The sequence below is a fragment of the Lynx canadensis genome, chromosome B3 (genome assembly GCF_007474595.2).
Source record: "Lynx canadensis isolate LIC74 chromosome B3, mLynCan4.pri.v2, whole genome shotgun sequence".
Taxonomy (NCBI): Eukaryota; Metazoa; Chordata; class Mammalia; order Carnivora; family Felidae; genus Lynx; species Lynx canadensis.
In genome coordinates, this window is record NC_044308.2 from 74254500 (window position 1) to 74273741 (window position 19242).

A 19242-nucleotide genomic window follows, 5' to 3' on the forward strand; every position below is an offset into this window, starting at 1 on the left:
GGAAAGATCACTTTGGATCTAGAAGGCAAAATGGAATCAGAGTGGGATTAGGGGGCTAATGCAGTATCCACGTTGAGTTTAGGGGATATCTTAAGCTGGAAACAAACTCTGAGATGGAAACCTGTATACAGGTGGTTCACCAAGGAGGATTTTCAAAAGGAGTGAGAAAAGCAGGACTGGGCAGGAGGAAAAGTGGAAATACACTGCATTAGAACAGAGACTTCAGCCGATCCCACAGGAGCTCTGGAGCTCAGATGGACCAAATTGAGGAAAGGGGATCAGGCTTTTGTACCCTTGCGTCAATCAGTCACTGGATACACACTGCCCCAGGAAAGGGGTATTGTGATTGGTGACACCACTCCCTTCAGCCACAGGTAGGTCTCAGGGAAGTATTCAGCTGTGAGCCATTAGCAGCCACCACTCCGAGGCTGGGACAATGAAAACCTGGATCCTGAAGCAGGGATCTAGGCAACACACCATAGCATCCACTACAGGAGCTCGGGAAGGTGTCCAAGGGCCAGACCCAGAGGGCCTTGGGAAGAAAATGCAGACCAGGTCAAGGCTGGTCACACCCTGCCCCCTGGTGGTGTGCTTCGAACACTGGGCCAGCTGGTAGACCTGGGAGGCTGGGAGGAGGGCCAGGGAACTGAATAAAAGTGTAGCAAATAAATGAATAAAGGGAATCGACACTACAAGGAAATCCTCATGGGAGCCCCTTAAGCTAAGAAAGGACACAATGGGGGAGAAGTGTTCAGAAACATGAGACTTGTTTATTCTTCATTCAAACAGCACTTATTAGCTGACCAAATAAGGCCAAATTAAGATAAAATAACAACAAGACTAAAATTTGGGCCCTCCTTTCAAGGAGCTAACACTTAAGTGAGGATTATAAAGATACAAAAACAACTATAATAAAGTGTGATAAGTTCAAAAATATAGGTATGTAGAGGCGCCTGAGAGGCTCAGTCGATTGAGCATCCAACTTTGGCTCAGGTCATGATCTCATGGTTCGTGGGTTCAAGCCCGTATTGGGCTCTGTGCTGACAGCTCAGAGCCTGGAGCCTGCTTCAGACTCTGTGTCTCCCTCTCTCTCTGCCCCTCCCCCACTCGTCCTCTGTCTCTCAAAAATAAATAAAAACATTAATATATATATATATATATATATATATATATATATATATACACACACAGTATAAAACCAACACGGATGAGATAGATTCTAAGAATCAAACGGACTTCACAAAGGAGGTGATGTTTAATTTAAGTCTGAAGAGCAGAAAAGGTTCACAGAAGTGCTCTGGAAACTGCAATTTGGTGTATAGGAGAGAAGGTGGCAGGGATAAAGGTTGGATAAATAGGAGTCAGATTATAAAGGACATCAGTTGCCATGTGGTAGGGAGCCTTGAGGGATTTTAAGTCTGAGTGATATGATCTCATTTTCTTTTAATGATAAATCAAGGGAACAGTATAGGATTGGAGGCAGGAAATAACTTGGTAATTAGAGTCAGAAAGGTTTGGATTCGGATTTCATTTCTCCTGCTGACCAGCTATATAACTTTGAGCAAATGACTTAACCTCTCTAAGCCTCAGTGTCCACATCTGTAAAATAGGATGGTTGTGAATCTGAATGAAATAATGCATGTAAAGCTGCTGGCACAGAGCCCAGCCTAGTGTCCACACAATAAAAATTACCCCTCTCTCTCTTAACTCATCAAAGTGAACTTCTGTGAAGAGTTGGAGGGTAGCTTGGTGGGAGGGAGAAGGAGTGGCATTTGGAATGGTGGCAGCCCAAGAGGTGGCTTGGAAGATATCACTTGAAGCCAGGTGAGAGGTAAGTCCTGAACTAAGGCAGTGGCCATGGGGATAGACACAGATTTGAGAGCTAATTGTGAAGTACAAACCCAAAGGTCCTAGCATCTGATTGGCTATGGAAGAGAAGAAAGGAATAGCCTAGACTGATTCAGGTTCCTCTGGAGCAGCTGCCTAGATGCTGGTGCTATTCACTGAGATAGGGAACCATGAGAGCAGGTGCAGCATTAGGGAAGAGATGATGACCTTCAGTAGATCCATGCTGCGACCAGCATGCACACCTTTAGGCCCAAAGGGTTGCCAAAGAGGCAGTTGTCTGAAGTGGAATAGGTGTGGACGGAGTTTGAATGTAGGAACTGGAGGAAAGAATCCAAACATGTACACATAAGGTTGAGTCCAGGATGGAGCCTGGGTGGAAGAGATAGAGAGCCAATAGCAAGCCCAAGGCTTGAGGCCAGCTCTCCTTTTCCCGCTATGTTTTAGCACAGAACTTTGAGAAACCTGAGAATCAGCATTGTTTCTGTTGCAAATGGCAGAAATCCACTTAAAATTAGCTTGAACGAGAGAAGAAATCAAGAAATTTGTTGAGTCGTATAATCAAAATCAGGAATCTGTAGCTCTCCATCCCTCTGCTGCTTCCTTTGGGCTGGCTTTCATTGAGGGCAGGTTCCTGCTTTGCAGTGCCGAGCTGATACGCTGCAGCTCTATGCTTATATCCCACCAGCTCAGCAAACCCAGCAGAAAGAGCTCATTTTGAAAGTCTACAGAAAAAGCTCCAGAGAGGGATCTCATGCCCATCCCTAAACATTCCCAACTGCTGTGGCCAAAGTGAGGAAGACACAAATTGGTCAAACTGAGAGCCTACCCACAGGAGACCTATATGATTTCCTCCATGGACTGAGGAGGTAGTTCCGTAAAGGAACATCAGGGTGATATTACCAGAAAGGGGGAGTGGATGCTGGGCAGGTGCCTACTACAGGCATGTTGAGTCTCGGGTACTATGGCATTTGGGGTGGTACCCAATGGTATCAAGTTGAAGAGAGATGTCTGGATGGAGACATAACTTGACAAATTACCTGAGGACTTTATGGTGGTGGTTGGGTGGGACAGACTAGTTCTTCAGGGGAATGTGGAGAGAATAGCCAGGGCAGAGGCCCAAAGAAGAGACTCTGGGGTAGAGAGATGCCATCATTTTATGGGAAGGCAGAAGGGAACCCTCATCAGGGGGAGAAGAAACAGGTATTTAGGAGTTGGGGACCAAGAAAACGTTAGCTTTGGGACCCTGGAAAACAGAAAAACATGGGTCTTACGGTGTCCAGTCCCCAGGAGAAGAGAAAAGACAATGCCCAACCCTCGGTTTCTGGACTCCCAGCCTCCGTGGGCCCTCGCCCTGACCTCCCCCCTCGTTCCTAGCTTGTTTGCCACCCCGTTGTCTCCCAGTCGCTATCTCTCGGGAGCAAGAGTCCTCAAAGTTACATCATGTGCAGGGGGCGAGGCGGAGCGGGGGGCGGAGCCTCGCGGAGGCGGGGAGCCGAGTAGGGGGCCCAGCTGTCCAATGAGAGAGATGGGTGTGGGGGCTAGGATGCTGGGGGAGGGGAGGCGTCTGGTCCGGCCGGGGCCTGGTGCCCTGGGGGAGCGGCTGTACGGCTAGGGCGTAGAGAGGGTCGCGCGGGCCCAGCGAGGTTCCGCCCCTGCGCCCTCCCGCCCGCCTCCTTTTTAAGCGCCTCCCGCCCAGCCTTCGCTCCCGCTCGCTTAGCAGCGCACCCTCTTTCCCCGCCTTCCTTATCTCCCCGGCTCCGCTCGGTTCTCGTGGCCACCCCGCAGCCCCAGGTGCCATGGCCGCTGTGTACCGCCCCGGCCTGCGGTGAGTGAGCCCTCGCCCGGGGCCGACCCGCACCTTCCGCCGCGCTCGCCCCCTCGGGGCTGCCAATGGCGCTCTCCTGCCCGCCAGCCTCCGCCGGCTTTCTCAGCCGAGGAGGAGGCGGGCCCGGGGCCAGGGTGTCTCCATCCCCAGCCTCTCCGGCCCGTGTCTCGCGGGAGATCTGGGGCGGCCGCCGCCGCTCCGAGTCTCTCCGCTTCCGTCCCCTCCTCCCCCGTCCCTGCTTTGCTGATCTCTGACCGCGCCGTCTCGATCTGCCACTCACAACTTCCTCCCCTCCTCGCTCGCCTCCACAGAGCCCTGTCTCCTCGTCTCCTCCTTTTCTTTAAGATGTAACTCTTGTGCCCCAGTTGCGATTAGAAGCGCGGTAGGACCCTGGGGTCAAGGGTGCATGAACCCCTGGGGGACTGAGCTCAGAACTCCCCAAAGAAGGCAGAAGGTAAACCTCCATTTCCGACCTCCCGCGAACTGGAACCTGGAGGGAAGCCTGGCGCAGCCAAGGGACCTGCGGCCTGGGGAAAGAGGGAAACAAGGTGGAGGAGGGGGACAAGTTGCCTTCAATTCTAATAGGTTGGCTTCGTCCTCTGTCTGGGACGGAAGCTCCTAGGCCCTGCTCCCTTTTCACAGCTTCCTGTCGTTCCTCTGTGGCCTCCCTTCTCCCCAGTATGTGTCCCAAAGTCTGAGCTAACCCCCAAGTCTCTCCCACAGCTGGTTCCTCTTGGCCAGCCCATGTGGGTGGCCTCTGGAGCAGAGGAAAAGGAGAGGGTCCCACTGGTGGAGAGTCAGAGAGGATCACCAGAGACTTCCTGAGCCAGGCCCCCTGCGGGGAGAGGGTATGCCTTTCAAATTAATGCCAGGTCCCAGGAGTCCTCTTCCTCTGCCCCTGAGGCCACACTGGGTTTGAATCCTGCCAGCCCAGGTCCACTCTAGCCAGGTTCCAACTCCCATATCCATGGTCTGAGCTGTCTCCCTTCCCCAGGCTTACAGCCTAAGTTTAACTGAGCTTTCTGCAGTCTGATGTTACCACCTACCACCAACACCCAAAACTCTCTAGGCATTTGACCTCTAAGGGGAGGAACAGGGGCATGCAGTCTGATGTGTGGAGCAGTTTCTGGTGGGCGAGGCCCTGGCATCAGAGAAGGGCAACTTCCCTCTCTTGGCCTTTGCTCTCTCTGGGTCACTCCACCCTGGGTCCGGGCCAATCAGAGCAGACCCTGCTTCTCCCTCTCCCAGGGGTGTGAAGGGACAGAGAACAGGGACCCTGCCCTCATGGGAATGGGCATGTACCCCAGCCATTGACATTCCCCAACAGTCAGCCTTCCACCCAGCTCAAAGATACCTACCCAATAGAAATATCTTATGCAACCCTTGTTGGCCCAGGTGGGCAGCCCTAGCTCTGATGCCTGGAACCCCAATACCCAGTTACCAACTCTCTGTGCAAGAGCCCTAATCTGGAAACCTGGGACTGTACCATCTCAAAGACTGGGTCCTTTGCTGAGGCTTTCACAGTCTTATACACACCAGAAGAAAAAAGTAAAAGCAGCTGCTTTTTTAACTTATAAAAACTATACTTAAGAATGGAAAGAACAGGGATGAGGGCTTTAACTACCAGACCCATGAAGCTGTCACCAGGGCACAGTTTATCGACACTGGGTCATAGGGCACCTCCTCATTTCCAACCTTGACCAGACAGAGTTAAACGTGGGCATGGGTTAAGACTGCAAGCAATAACCTCAGCATGCCGACATATACCCTCCACGCCACCAGGCATGTGCCTTTTATGCTCCTTTGGCAATATTCGTCCCTTGCTGACAAGAAAACACCCTCACTGAGACTCATGGAGGCCACAAGGTACATGTGGCCTGAACCTATCCTACACACCTACTCTCACCTGCTCTTCAAGGTGCCTGCGCCAAGACCTGTTTTAGCATGCTCCATGGCAGCCCAAGCTTTCTGTCCCCTTGACTTGCCCATCTTCCATGAGAACACCCAGCCCATTACCTATTTCTTGTCGTAGGCTTAGCCGGCCTGGGCTGAGCCCCTGGGGCTGGTCATCATGGCGCAGCATCCAGACCCTACGAGTACTCAGTGGAGATCTGGGCCAGCTGCCCGCTGGAGTTCGAGACTTTGTGGAGCGCAGTGCCCACCTGTGCCAACCAGAGGGCATCCACATCTGTGATGGCACCGAGGCTGAGAACACTGCCACACTGGCCCTGCTGGAAAAGCAGGGACTTATCCGAAAGCTCCCCAAGTACAACAACTGGTAAGCCCTGAGCCCCGTGACCCATGGGATGGGAACAGCTTATTGGACAGAGGCCACGTTGGGTTTACCAAGACAAACATCAAATTTAACTAGACCATCCCAATGGAATGAGCAAGAATGGGAGCTCTGGGGGAAACAGAATCAGGAATTAGTGAGATTGGTCTATATTTTTTATGTTAAGGAAAGAAGCTAATACAAATAAAAACCTTTGCTTTTTTTCCCCCCCTCTTCCAAGTTCAGAGTTTTTGCCGAGGGCAGAAGCCTTTAGAAGGCTGGGCCAAAGGAACTACCCCTTAGATGGGACAAAATCTGGAGCAAGCAACTGAGGTGCAAATGGATGGGCAAAAATAAGACCCACAAAAGACGTAGAGTCAAAGTTGGACTTGAAAGATTGGGTCTGGGGATGAGGGAGATCATCTGGCCACGTCTTCCTGATAATCCTTTCTCCCCCAGCTGGCTGGCCCGCACAGACCCCAAGGATGTGGCACGAGTAGAGAGCAAGACAGTGATTGTAACTCCTTCTCAACGGGACACAGTGCCCCTCCCGGCTGGTGGGGCCCGTGGGCAGCTAGGCAACTGGATGTCCCCAGCTGAGTTCCAGCAAGCTGTGGATGAGAGGTTTCCAGGCTGCATGCAGGGTAACCGGGGCAGGGACACAGAAGCAGGGGCACTGAAGATATTAACAGGTTAGAACCCTTCATCCTGGTGGTATTTTTCCTCCATAGGCCGAACCATGTATGTGCTTCCATTCAGCATGGGTCCCGTGGGCTCCCCACTGTCCCGAATCGGAGTGCAGCTCACTGATTCGGCCTACGTGGTGGCAAGCATGCGCATCATGACCCGGCTGGGGACGCCTGTGCTTCAGGCCCTGGGAGATGGCAACTTTGTCAAGTGTCTGCACTCTGTGGGCCAGCCCCTGACTGGGCAAGGTGAGCGCCTACCCTGCCTAGGGGAGACCACAGAGACCTGCTTGCATTCAGAGAAAACCCTCAATCCTACCCATCTGAATTAGTGAAACACCTCATTCCCAAAATCTAAAGCAGCAGTCTGGGCTGGGGCAATGCTGTGTTGGCAGAGCAATCTGCACAAGATTGAGAAAAGTCACTTATCCATGTCCTGTCCCAGAACAGGGACGTAGGAGCTGATAGATACCGGGGGTGCGGGGGGGGTGTTAAGCTACTCATTGGCACCACCACCGCTCCTCAGTGTCTCTCCTGCCAATCCCAATACCCTCCAGCTCCTAATGCCCCAGTTCCTCATGCCCCTACCAACAGCCGGCCCCATGACCCCATAACCCCATTGTCCCCAGGGGAGCCGGTGAGCCATTGGCCATGCAACCCAGAGAAAACCCTGATTGGCCACGTGCCTGACCAGAGAGAGATCGTCTCCTTCGGCAGCGGCTATGGCGGCAACTCCTTGCTGGGCAAGAAGTGCTTTGCCCTTCGCATCGCCTCTCGTCTGGCCCGGGATGAGGGCTGGCTGGCAGAGCACATGCTGGTGAGGGCCTGGTGAGGACCTAGGCAGCTGCAGGGAGCAGGGCAGGAGTGGGGCCTGGCTGGTCAGCCTCACCTCCCCACCGCCAGGTGCGGGGCCGGTTGGGAGGGACGCTGCCCAAATGACCAAAGCTTTGGCCCCAGGCTGCTGAACATTGAGGGGGCTTCAACTTGCTGCCACACCAGCCCTGTGGCAAGGTGGTGCACCTGTTTAGGCAATAATTATTTGTCCTCCCTGTTAACCCCTAGCTGTCCTTTCTGTGCAGACCATAACTGACCTCCTCTTTGTTCCCTCCCTCCTCGACACGCAGATCCTGGGTATCACCAACCCCGCAGGGAAGAAGCGCTACGTGGCAGCCGCCTTCCCCAGCGCCTGCGGCAAGACTAACCTGGCCATGATGCGGCCAGCACTGCCAGGCTGGAAAGTGGAGTGTGTGGGGGATGACATCGCCTGGATGAGGTTTGACAGTGACGGTGAGAGGCCCATGGATCATACTCAGTTCTGGCTCATACCAGAGCATAGGAGTCTCCCCTTCACTGCTCATGGTGGACCCTGCCCTATACCTCCTAGCAGTCTACCCACCCTAGAGACAGAAGGGCTTTCTCCATAAGATCTGGGGGCCAGCTCAGGGCAAGAGGGAACAGAATAGGACCTTCCATGGACGCACCTCTCAACTCTTACTGGTTGATCCTTCCTTTCCTTCACTTCTGCTCCTGACAGGTCGACTCCGGGCCATCAACCCTGAGAATGGCTTCTTCGGCGTGGCCCCTGGCACCTCTGCCACCACTAATCCCAATGCCATGGCCACAATCCAGAGTAACACTCTTTTCACCAATGTGGCTGAGACCAGTGATGGTGGAGTGTACTGGGAGGGCATTGACCAGCCTCTTCCACCTGGTGTCACTGTGACCTCCTGGCTGGGAAAACCCTGGAAACCTGGTATGTATGATGGGGGAGTTGTGATACAAGCCCCTAGGGCTCAGCACCTTGATGACGTAAAAGGCTTCTCCACAACCTGTGGCTGTCCTCCAGGACCTCTGGGAGTCACAGGAAATTATAAATATTCCCGGTTTCTAACCTCAGGTGAGATCTCAGGTCAAGTCCCAACTCCAGGTATTGGCTTTGGGACCTGGCTAAGCTGCTTACCCTCATGAACTTCAATTGCCCCATCAGCTAAATGGAGGCAGTTACCAAAGTACCTATCTTGGCTGTTGGAGAGTTAAATTAAATAACGCATGCAGGAGTGCCATTGGTTAAGCGTCCGTGTCTTGATTTCGGCTCAGGTCATGATCTCACAGATCATGAGTTTGAGCCCCTGCTTGGGATTCTCTCTCCTCCCTCTCTCTCTGCCCCTTTCCCCCTCAAACTAAATAAATAAACCTTAAGAAATAATAATGCATGCAAAGTGTTCAGCATAGTGCTGAATATATAGCAAATTTTCGGTAAAAATAAGCTGGAGCTTTTTTTTTTTAAGTTTATTTGAGAGAGAGAGAGAGAGAACAAGTGAGGAAGCACTGAAGCACAGACCCCAAAGCAGGGCTCGAACTCACAAACCCTGAGATCATGACCTGAGCTGAAATCAAGAGTCAGACACTTAACTGAACCACCCAGGTGCCCTTGGAATTTTTTTAAAAAGGAAAGGGAAGGACTGTTTTGAAAATTTTTACACAAGGACTTGGGCTCAAAGCATAGTCCACAAAGTTTGACCCATTAGGGAGGAGGAAGCCTGCCCCTCCCCCTGCCACTTGGCTCCCACCATCCCTTGTATAATAATTATTGTCTAAAGGTCAGCGTTGTTACCCTCACCCTTCTCTATCCCTCTAACACGCACACCCAAATCCTTCCAGGCGAAATCAGACCAGCTCTTTAGCCTCTTCTAACAGCTAGTTTCTCAACCCTGTCATCACCCCTGGTGCCTAGCAGCCCTGCCCCTCCCCCAACCCTGCACTCTGGACCTTCTGCAGTTAGCCCAGAGACCTAAGAATGGAAGCAAAGAAGGGCATGCTGGGGAGGGTGGCCTTGTGGTCACTGAAGCCTACATTCACGTCTTCCAGACTGACCAAGCATTCTCCCTCCTTATCTAATCACCCCTTGCTTTCTCCACCACCATCATTAAGCCCTCCTTGGCCTTCCCACCCAACTGAGAAACCCAAGAAACTTTCATACTTACCCGCAGGCTAGTTCCCCAACCCTTTCATCATCTCTAGATTCACGGGTATAACTAGGGCATGTTGTGCCCAGCTGCTATTCCCAGAATAATACCCTGTGCCAGGGTCCTAAATTGGGGGCTGCTGGAAGTGCAAGAGGCTCTTATATGCAAGTGGAAGCAGGAGCTGGGCAGGTTGGGGGGGGGGGGCGTGGCCAGGAGAGATGGGCTGGCTGTAGAACTCCCTTGCCCCCCTTCCCAGGTCTAACCAGCAACCTCCAGCAGAGAAGCTTCTGTGTCCATTTAGGACCCCCATGGTGGTGTTTTATACACATGCCACTGACTTGGTCCCATTCTCTCCCTAGGGACCAAATGTCCTATGCTCCTCAGGTTTCACCTGCCCAGGTTATATGTGAGGTCTTCAAGACATATTGTTCCCTCTGGGTCTAAGGAGACCCAGGGAAATCACCAAAATTCTTCTAGCTTCAAAATCAATTGCTGTTTACATTTTGAAAGCTCAGGAGACCCCATCTTCCTCTATTTGCTGATGGAAAGTCAATTGTCTGAAGTACTCATGGACAGCCTCAGTTTTTGCTTTAGGTTTGAATGTTTGTTTAAATAATAATCCCACAGTGGGGCGCCTGGGTGGTTCAGTTGGTTGGGTGACCAACTTCAGCTCAGGTCATGATCTCACAGTTCATGGGTTTGAACTTCGCATCAGACTTTGTGCTGACAGCTCAGAGTCTGGAGCCTGCTTCAGAGTCTGTGTCTCCCCCTCTCTCTGCCTCTCCCCTGCTCACGCTCTGTGTCTCTGTCTCTCAATAATAAATAAACATTAAAAAAAAATTTTTTAATCCCATATATAAATCATTTCTGGGATAAAATTTCTGCGAAAACCTTATGCCAAGATCTAAGTCCATTCTCTTGAGCACTGGCCAATGCCAAGTAGCTACAGCTTGGCATAGACAGTAGTGTCCTGCTAAACCCCAATTCCTTGCCCATTCTTTCTCACATAGCACAGCTGGTAGCACCATTATGGATAAATAACCTGATCTTTTGGGAAAGATGTCCTGGCTCCCTTCTCCCTGCTCCTTACCACACAAGGTTGCAGGGAGTTGATGACGCAAACAGAAATTTTGCAAGAGTGCATGCAAATATATGTGTGTGTTGGGGGTGGAAAAGCCCTTGGAACTGAAAGTATTTGTATTTCCCCTGCCAGGAGACAAGGAGCCCTGTGCACATCCCAACTCTCGCTTTTGTGCCCCGGCTCGCCAGTGCCCCATCATGGACCCAGCCTGGGAGGCCCCCGAGGGTGTCCCCATTGATGCCATCATCTTTGGAGGCCGCAGACCCAAAGGTAAGCATTGTGTGGGCTCCATGCCTTCTTGGTAAAAGGTCTGTCTCCATCTCAGGGCCTACCTCCCTCTTACACTTAAAGCTCAGCCTAGATTGCCAACTGTAGCTGTCTGTCTCTAGAACTATCCCCTGGAGAATGCAAAATATGGGGAGGCATTGGGTTTGAAAATGGGAAAGCAGAGATACTAGGAGAGAGAGACCAGGAATCAAGATCACCAGGAGGGAGGGGGTGAGGGCCCACAGACAAAAGCTGCCTGTGACCCTGTTCACTGGTGTTCTAGGAGTACCCTTGGTATATGAGGCCTTCAACTGGCGCCATGGGGTATTTGTGGGCAGTGCTATGCGCTCTGAGTCCACTGCTGCGGCTGAACACAAAGGTGAGTGCCATCCCTATACACCCACATGGCTGCTTCTCTCCCTTTCTGAGCCAGACCTTCCTCCCTTCCTCCTGCCTGCCCTTTCCACGGGTCTCTTTTCCCAATCCCTTCTCTTCACCCTACTCTTGAGGATCTTCTGGAGCCACCAACATTTCCCAACTTCCTCCAGCTGGATGCAGGGTGCCCTTGTCTTCTCCAGTTAGGAGGAAGATTCCTTACCCATCCTGCTCCCCTCCCCAGGGAAGGTCATCATGCACGACCCATTTGCCATGCGGCCCTTTTTTGGCTACAACTTTGGGCGCTACCTAGAACACTGGCTGAGCATGGAGGAGCGCAAGGGGGCCCGGCTACCCCGCATCTTCCACGTCAACTGGTTCCGGCGGGATGAGGCGGGCCACTTCCTGTGGCCAGGCTTTGGAGAGAATGCTCGGGTGCTAGACTGGATCTGCCGGCGGCTAGAGGGGGAGGACAGTGCCCGAGAGACGCCCATCGGGCTGGTGCCAAAGGAAGGTGCCTTGGATCTCAGTGGTCTGGGAGCCATAGATACCACACAGCTATTCTCACTCCCCAAAGACTTCTGGGAACAGGAGGTGCGTGACATTCGGAGCTACCTGACAGAGCAAGTCAATCAGGATCTGCCCAAGGAGGTGTTGGCTGAACTGGAGGCCCTGGAGGGACGTGTGCACAGAATGTGACCTGAGGCTCCAGGCTAGCAGGAGAACACAGCACCCCCCCCATCTGTCCCAGCCGCCATCTAGGGATAGGAGAGCCACCAGGCTTGCAGAAAGTATGAGCAATTGGATAGAATTAACATCTGGGTGCCATGAGACCAGGCCACAGGCCTTCTCCAACATGCTAATAATAAGAGATGCTCATTTATTTTACACAACTTTTGTGCTGTTTCATTCCTGCCTGTCTTCACAGGCTTCTCTCTAACACCAATTTCATAGACTTCTTGCAGCTCTCCAAGCAGCCAGCACCCTGGTGCAGCCTGGCCTGGCGCAGCCCGGTGATATCCAGGACCTCTCTCACAGGCAGTGCTACCACTGGGCCATATAAGTGGGAATTTCTGGGAGAAGGCACATCTGCTGTGTGTCCCAGTTCTTAAAAAGACAGGGACCTCTACCAGCTACTCCGTATAGCCTCCAGGCCTTAAATTTCTGACCTCCCACTTGGAGACCAGAAGCCTCTATAGTCCCATCCCCAGTGAAGCAGTTCCATTGTCAGTCGTCAAACCTGTTCTTCTTCCTGCTTGACCTGACACTGGGACTCCAAAGCATTCATGAAAGCTCATTCAATATTAAGAGAGCTAACACTTATAGTACCTTCTGTGCGCCAGGTACTGTTCTGAGCACGTTACAAAACAACCCTTTGAAGCAAGTACCACATTACAGATGAAGAAACAAAGGCATACAGAGGTCAAGTAATTGCCCAAGCCCACACAGCAAACAGGAGAACCAAGGATAAACAATAACCGCATAGACATCTCTCATAGCAGCATAGACTGGAGAACTATAAGGATTTTAGATGTCCCCTATTCCATGCTTCTCAGACTTAAAAGTGCATATGAATCACCTGGGGATCTTGATAAAATGCTCATTCAGCAGGTCTGGAGTGGCCAGATTATTTTTCTTACAAGCTCCTAATTGATGTTGATGCTGCTGGTCCAGGGACCATAGTTTAAGTAGCAAGGCCTTGGCCTAAATCCTCAGAAATCAGCTTTATAGGAAGACCACAAAGGGAGCGATGATCCTCCATAAATCAGGAGCACTGGCTGAGGGATAACTTCACCTCTGATCTGAATCAGGCTGAGGGCATGTATAAACAGACTGGTAGGATGGAAGTCCACACCCAGAAAATGAGAATAAACTCCAAAAAATAAAATGGAGTTTCTGGGAATTGCTGCAAAAGAAAAAACTGGAGGAGGAAACACCAAGTGTTTCATAGAGAACAGCCAATAACCAGCTATCATGTGTAAGCAGAGAAGAAGCTAAGGTCAGAGTGGATCACGTGTTAATGTATAGTTAGTAATGGAGTCTATTATACTTAAAAATATACAGCCAAATCTTCAGCTTCATGAATGGCATGCAATACCTGAGAAAATGATCAGAGGCGGCACAACAGAGATGTTAGGCACACGGTAGAGTCAGGTGCCTCTGGGTTTCTTCATCTGTAAAACCAGGATGTGCCTGCACCTCGGTGTTGTTAGAAGGATTAAAGGTCAGTGGAGCCAGCACTCAGAACTGTTCCTGGCATGGAGTAACCACTGACTGTATGTTAGCTGCTCTCACCTTTCCACTCTATATTGATTAGAGTGTGTCCTGTAAGCCTATGTCATATATTGCTGACGCTACAGTTTAAGAAGAGAGTGAGCAATGTAAATAAAATTTAGAAGAGAAAGAAAATTGGTTTGGAAATAATTCCCTCCAGGAAAGAGGCAGGGAACTGGGGTTCCAGAGCCCTCCAGGTATCTAAATGCCCAGCGATTTAAAGGTATTAGCCTTAAAAATTATTTTGACAATTAGAATAAAATTAGGCTACATGCCCTGCAGAGAAATGATAAAATGTAGTTAACACACGATTAATTTTTTTTAAGTTTGTTTATTTTGAGAGAGGGAGAGACGGGCAGAGAAGAAAAGGGAGAGAGAATCCCAAGCCAGCTCAACATTAAGCACAGAGACCAATGCCAGGGCTCCATCTCACTGAACTGTGAGGTTATGACCTGAGCCAAAATCAAGAGTTCGACGCTTAACCGACTGAGCCACTAAGGTGTCCCTAACACATTTTAGTTAATCTTTTTATTTTACTTTAAGTTTTTTATTTATTTAAGTAATGTCTACAGCCACCATGGCGCTTGAATTCACAACCCCAAGATCGAGTCGCATGCTCTTATGACTGAGCCAGCCAGGCATCCCTCATCTTTTTATTTTACGATGAAACACAGATACAGAAAACCATGAAAAACAAAGGTATAGCTTAATAAACTAACAGAAAGTGAACACTTGTAAACCATCATCCAGAGAAAAAAACAGAACTTTGCAGACACCCAAAACCCAGCCACCCCCTCCCTACATTCTTCACCTTCATCATAGCCCCTCCTTCCTGGCATAGATGGATATTGTGATGCATGATAATTATGTCCTTTAAGTTTATTTTTGTAGTTTTATCACCCAAGTGTGGATCTGTAGACATTATGGTTCAGCTTTGCCCATTTTTAAGAATTTCATATGCCTTTTAAGTCTCAATCTAGAAGTTCCCCCTCCATTCCTTTCTTTTCCCTTAATTTAATCATTGAAGCATCCAGACCTAGATGCTTAATGCCTAGATTCATTAATTTACCAGGGATTTCAAGACAGCTATATTCAAACTGTCATAATTGTTGGAAGTTTTACAAAAGGACACTCCCTTTATATTCTATTTCATTACCTCCAGGTATACTTTATAGAGAAGCAACAAAGTAACTGATTCTTTTCCTTTATTTACCATCTCCAATATGATTTAATTTTCTATCATCCTGCAAAAGGGCAAACAATTACTTACACACACACATACACCATTATGAACTCATGGATTTAAACACACTTAATGTTTATGAAGTTACCCTTTTATATTTTTTTTTAAGCTTTATTTATTTTTGAGGGAGAGAGAGGAGAAAGAGCGTGAGTGGGGGAGGAACAGAGTGAGAGGGAGACACAGAATTTGAAGCAGGCTCCAGGCTCTGAGCTGTCAGCACAGAGCCCGACGCAGGGCTCAAACTCATGAACCGCAAGATCATGACCTGAGCCAAAGGCGGACACTTAACCGACTGAGCCACCCAGGCGCCCCAATGAAGTTACCCTTTTAGTGCTCAAATTATCCCATCTTTGGCCATGAGAACTTGGCTCCTGAGTCCTTTTTTTTTTTTTAAGTTTATTTATTTTTGAGAGAGAGCAAGTGGGGGATGGGCAGAGAGAAGAGGCCAACACAGGGCTCAAATCCATGAACCGTGAAATCATGACCTGAGCCAAAATCAAGAGTTGAATGCTTAACCGACCAAGCCACTGAGTCCTTTTGACATTACCCTGATAGTGTTTGCTGGCTTCTTGCTCTCTGGTAAAATAAGCTGTTCCGTGTTTGTCTCGTACATTTTCTGCCCCAGACCTGGAATCAGCCATTTCTTTAAGCTCTGGTGGCTTTCCATGGGAAATGGCATTTTAAGATCTACTACTGGTGGGGCGCCTGGGTGGCTCAGTCGGTTGAGCGTCCGACTTCGGCTCAGGTCATGATCTCAGGGTTTGTGGGTTCAAGCCCCGCCTCAGGCTCTGTGCTGGCAGCTCGGAGCCTGGAGCCCGCTTCAGATTCTGTGTCTCCCTCTCTCTCTCTGCCCCTCCCCCACTCATTCTCTCTCTCTCTCTCTCTCTCTCTCTCTCTCTCACTCAAAAATAAATAAAATATTAAAAAAAAAAGATCTACTACTCGATTGGTCATTGTTTCTAGACCTTTTCAACAGATATAGTAAGATAAAACACTTCATGAGTTCATACTGATAGTTCCTATTCAAATTCCTGGCTAAAGAAAGGGTTTTTAGCTTCTGTATCACATCTGTACCTCCTCTCTGCCACACAAAAATTTCTGATTCTCAAGGTCACAGGACATGAGAGTATTAGAAATCCCATAATTACTCAATTGCTTTTTGGTCAACAGAATTTAAATCCTAGGTAAATTAACATACTTCCCCTTTCCTTCTACACAGAATGCTACAAGAAGATAATGTAATCAGTCGCTTCGGAAGACAACTTTCCCTTGTGTAGCCCAGAGCTGTACACGTGTCCAAGAAACTCTGCAGTTGCCAGCCTGCAAGGTGGGGTGGGGGAGAGGGAGGCCAGGGTTAGCCAGAAAAGAAAAATCTGCTCCCCTTCTCTCCTCTCTAGCCCAGCCTGCCCTCTAGTGGGGATGCTAATGAACAGGAAATAGCACAAGACAGGTCACAAAGAAAGTCAATTAGCTGACATTTACTTAGCAATCACTAGAACAAGTCCTAAAATGGGTGCTGAAGGTAGAAAAGTTCTCTGTGGCATTAAGCGGCTTCAAGTGTGGGTGGGAAAACACGAAGCTGCCCAATGAAAAGCACTTCACAAAATGTCACCAAGCAACATACCAAATTTCAAAATCATGAGAGGGAAGGCCAATAGTTTCTCAAAATGACTTAATTGTTTTAAAAGAAATGGTATATTTCTTTCAATGGAACACATAGCATATCCTAAGACATAAATGTCCATATGCATTTAAAAAGTATTATAAAGGGCGCCTGGTTGGCTCTTTGATTTTGGTTCAGGTCATGATCACAGGGTCATAGGGTAGAGCCTTGAGTCCAGCTCCCACTGAGCGTGGTGCCTGCCTAAGATTCTCTCTTTCCCTCTGCCCCTCTCCCCCACTCGCACGCTCTCTCTAAAATAAAAAATAAAGGTATTGTAAGTCACAAGTGACAATTACATTCAAAAGCTTAATATTTACATACAAAAATCAATCAATCGGGGCACCTGGGTGGCTCAGTTGGTTATGGTTTTGGCTCAGGTCATGATCTCACGGTTTGTGAATTCCAGCCTTCCAGCCGTGTCAAGCTCTGTGCTGACAGCGCCAAGTCTTCTCCAGATTCTGTCTCCCTCTCTCTGCCCCTCCCCCACTCAGGCGCCCGCACGAGCTCTCTCTCTCCAAATAAACTAAAAAAAATCTATCAATGGATCCAGAGATAAAATCCTATATCCTTTAGTATTTGACTTAATTTTTTTAATGTTTGTTTATTTTTGAGAGAGAGACAGAGCACGAGCGGGGGAGGGGCAGGGGGGGGGGAGACACAGAATTTGAAGCAGGCTCCAGGCTCTGAGCTGTCAGTACAGAGCCAGATGCAGGGCTCGAACTCAGGAACTGTGGCATCATGATCTGAGCCAAAGTCAGACACTTAACCGACTGAGCCACCCAGGCGCCCCTTGACTTTTTAAACTTTTTTTTTTTTTTAATTATTTTTGGGACAGAGAGAGACAGAGCATGAACGGGGGAGGGGCAGAGAGAGAGGGAGACACAGAATCCGAAGCAGGCTCCAGGCTCCGAGCCATCAGCCCAGAGCCCGACGCGGGGCTCGAACTCACGGACCGCGAGATCGTGACCTGGCTGAAGTCGGACGCTTAACCGACTGCGCCACCCAGGCGCCCCGCCCCTTGACTTTTTTAAAGATTTATTTATTTTATTTATGTAATCTCTACACCCAATGTGGGGTTTGAACTCACAACCCCAAGATCAAGACTCACATGCTCTTCTGACTGAGCCAGCCAGGCACCTCTGACTTAATATTAAGACTCAGTTTGGTCACAGAATCTCAGATTTTTTTAAATGTTTATTTATTAAAAAAATTTTTTTATATTGTTTATTTATCTTCAAGAGAGAGCGAGAGGGGCGCCTGGGTGGCGCAGTCGGTTGAGCGTCCGACTTCAGCCAGGTCACGATCTCGCCGTCCGTGAGTTCGAGCCCCGCGTCGGGCTCTGGGCTGATGGCTCGGAGCCTGGAGCCTGTTTCCGATTCTGTGTCTCCCTCTCTCTCTGCCCCTCCCCCGTTCATGCTCTGTCTCTCTCTGTCCCAAAAATAAATAAACGTTGAAAAAAAAAAAAAAAAGAGAGAGAGAGAGAGCGAGAGACAGAGCTCAAGCAGGGGAGGGGCAGAGAGGGAGGGAGACACAGAATCTGAAGCAGGCTCCATGCTCCGAGCTGTCAGCACAGAGCCCAACGTGGGGCTCGAACTCAAGAACCGCGAGATTATGACCTGAGCTGTAGTTGGATGCTCAACCGACTGAGCCACCCAGGCGCCCCTATTTATTTTTGAGGGAGAAAGAAAGCACAGGGGAGGGGCAGAGAAAAAAGGAGATAGAGGATCCAAAGCAGGCTCTGTGCTGACAGCAGAGCCCAATGAAGAGCTCAAACTTGGGAGCCACAAGGTTCGTGACCTGAGCTGAAGTCAGCCACTTAACCAACTGAGCCACCCAGGCACCCCTCAAATTTTTTTTTTTAATATTTAACATGACTTTTAATGCTTTGTTCAATAATGTACAAGTTCTGTATTAAAAAAATTTTTTAATGTTTATTTTTGAGACAGAGACAAAGTGCCCCACAGTTAGGTTTTTTTAAAAGATGGTATTCCAAGGCACCTGGGTGGCTCAGTTGGTGAAGCATCAACTTTGACTCTGGTAATGACCTCTGAGTCCATGGGTTCCAGCCCTGATTTGGGCTCTGTGCTGATAGCTCAGGGCCTGGAGCCTACTTTGGATTCTTTGTCTCCCTCTCTCTCTGCCCCTCCCTCGCTCTAAAAAATAAACATTAAAAAAAAAAAACAAAAAAAACCACACAAACCTGGGGCACCTGGGTGGCTGGAGCATCTGACTTTGGCTCAGGTCATGATCTCATGGTTGGTGGGTTTGAGCCCCACATCATCAGCCTGTCAGCACAGAGCCCACTTTTGGATCCTCTGTCATCCTTTCTCTGCTCCTCCCCACTTGCACTTTGCCAAAAAAAAAAAAAAAAAAAAAATTAAAAAAACACTTAACAATATAACTTGCACAATTTCCCATAGCAAAAAAAAAAAAGACTACATCATTTTAATGACTACCTGATATTTCTGTGTCTACCACATGCAGCATAATTTGCTTAACCAATATACTCCCATATTACAGTATATTTAGACTATTTTGTTTCCAGTGTTTTACTATTATCATTAATTGATGTGTTGAACATATCCTTTTAAATTAATTTATTTTTGAGAGAGAGCAAGCAAGCAGGGGAGGAGCAGAGAGAGGAAGAGAGAGAATCCCAAGCAGGGTCCATGTCAGCACAGAGCCCAAAGTGGGGAGCCGAAATCAAGAGTACAGACTCAGAGCGCCTGGATGGCTCAGTCA

General features: G+C 49.3%; 2 protein-coding genes across 6 annotated transcripts in view; one reads left to right on the plus strand and one right to left on the minus strand.

The window, feature by feature from the left end:
* The window catches only part of NRL (neural retina leucine zipper), a 29910-nt gene that overhangs the window by 8521 nt on the left and 2147 nt on the right, over positions 1–19242 (minus strand). Inside the window, exon 1 of one of the 5 annotated variants that reach the window (XM_030318799.1) lies at positions 5690–5751. The exons of 3 other annotated variants lie outside the window; for them this stretch is intronic. Coding sequence is in view for 1 of the 2 variants with exons in the window: in XM_030318795.1 (XP_030174655.1) it covers positions 4134–4139 (6 nt within the window). In the remaining variant the exon portion in view is untranslated. Of the gene's footprint in view, positions 1–4133; positions 4498–5689; positions 5752–19242 lie in introns of those variants that run through there. One more of the 5 variants, XM_030318795.1, reaches the window with a different exon arrangement.
* PCK2 (phosphoenolpyruvate carboxykinase 2, mitochondrial) lies at positions 3645–12213 on the plus strand. Its single transcript, XM_030318768.1, has 10 exons — positions 3645–3673; positions 5706–5951; positions 6405–6589; positions 6677–6880; positions 7261–7448; positions 7756–7918; positions 8166–8384; positions 10811–10948; positions 11229–11324; positions 11565–12213. Exons 1-10 carry the CDS (start codon positions 3645–3647, stop codon positions 12017–12019), a joined length of 1923 nt encoding a protein of 640 aa, XP_030174628.1. The 3' UTR covers positions 12020–12213.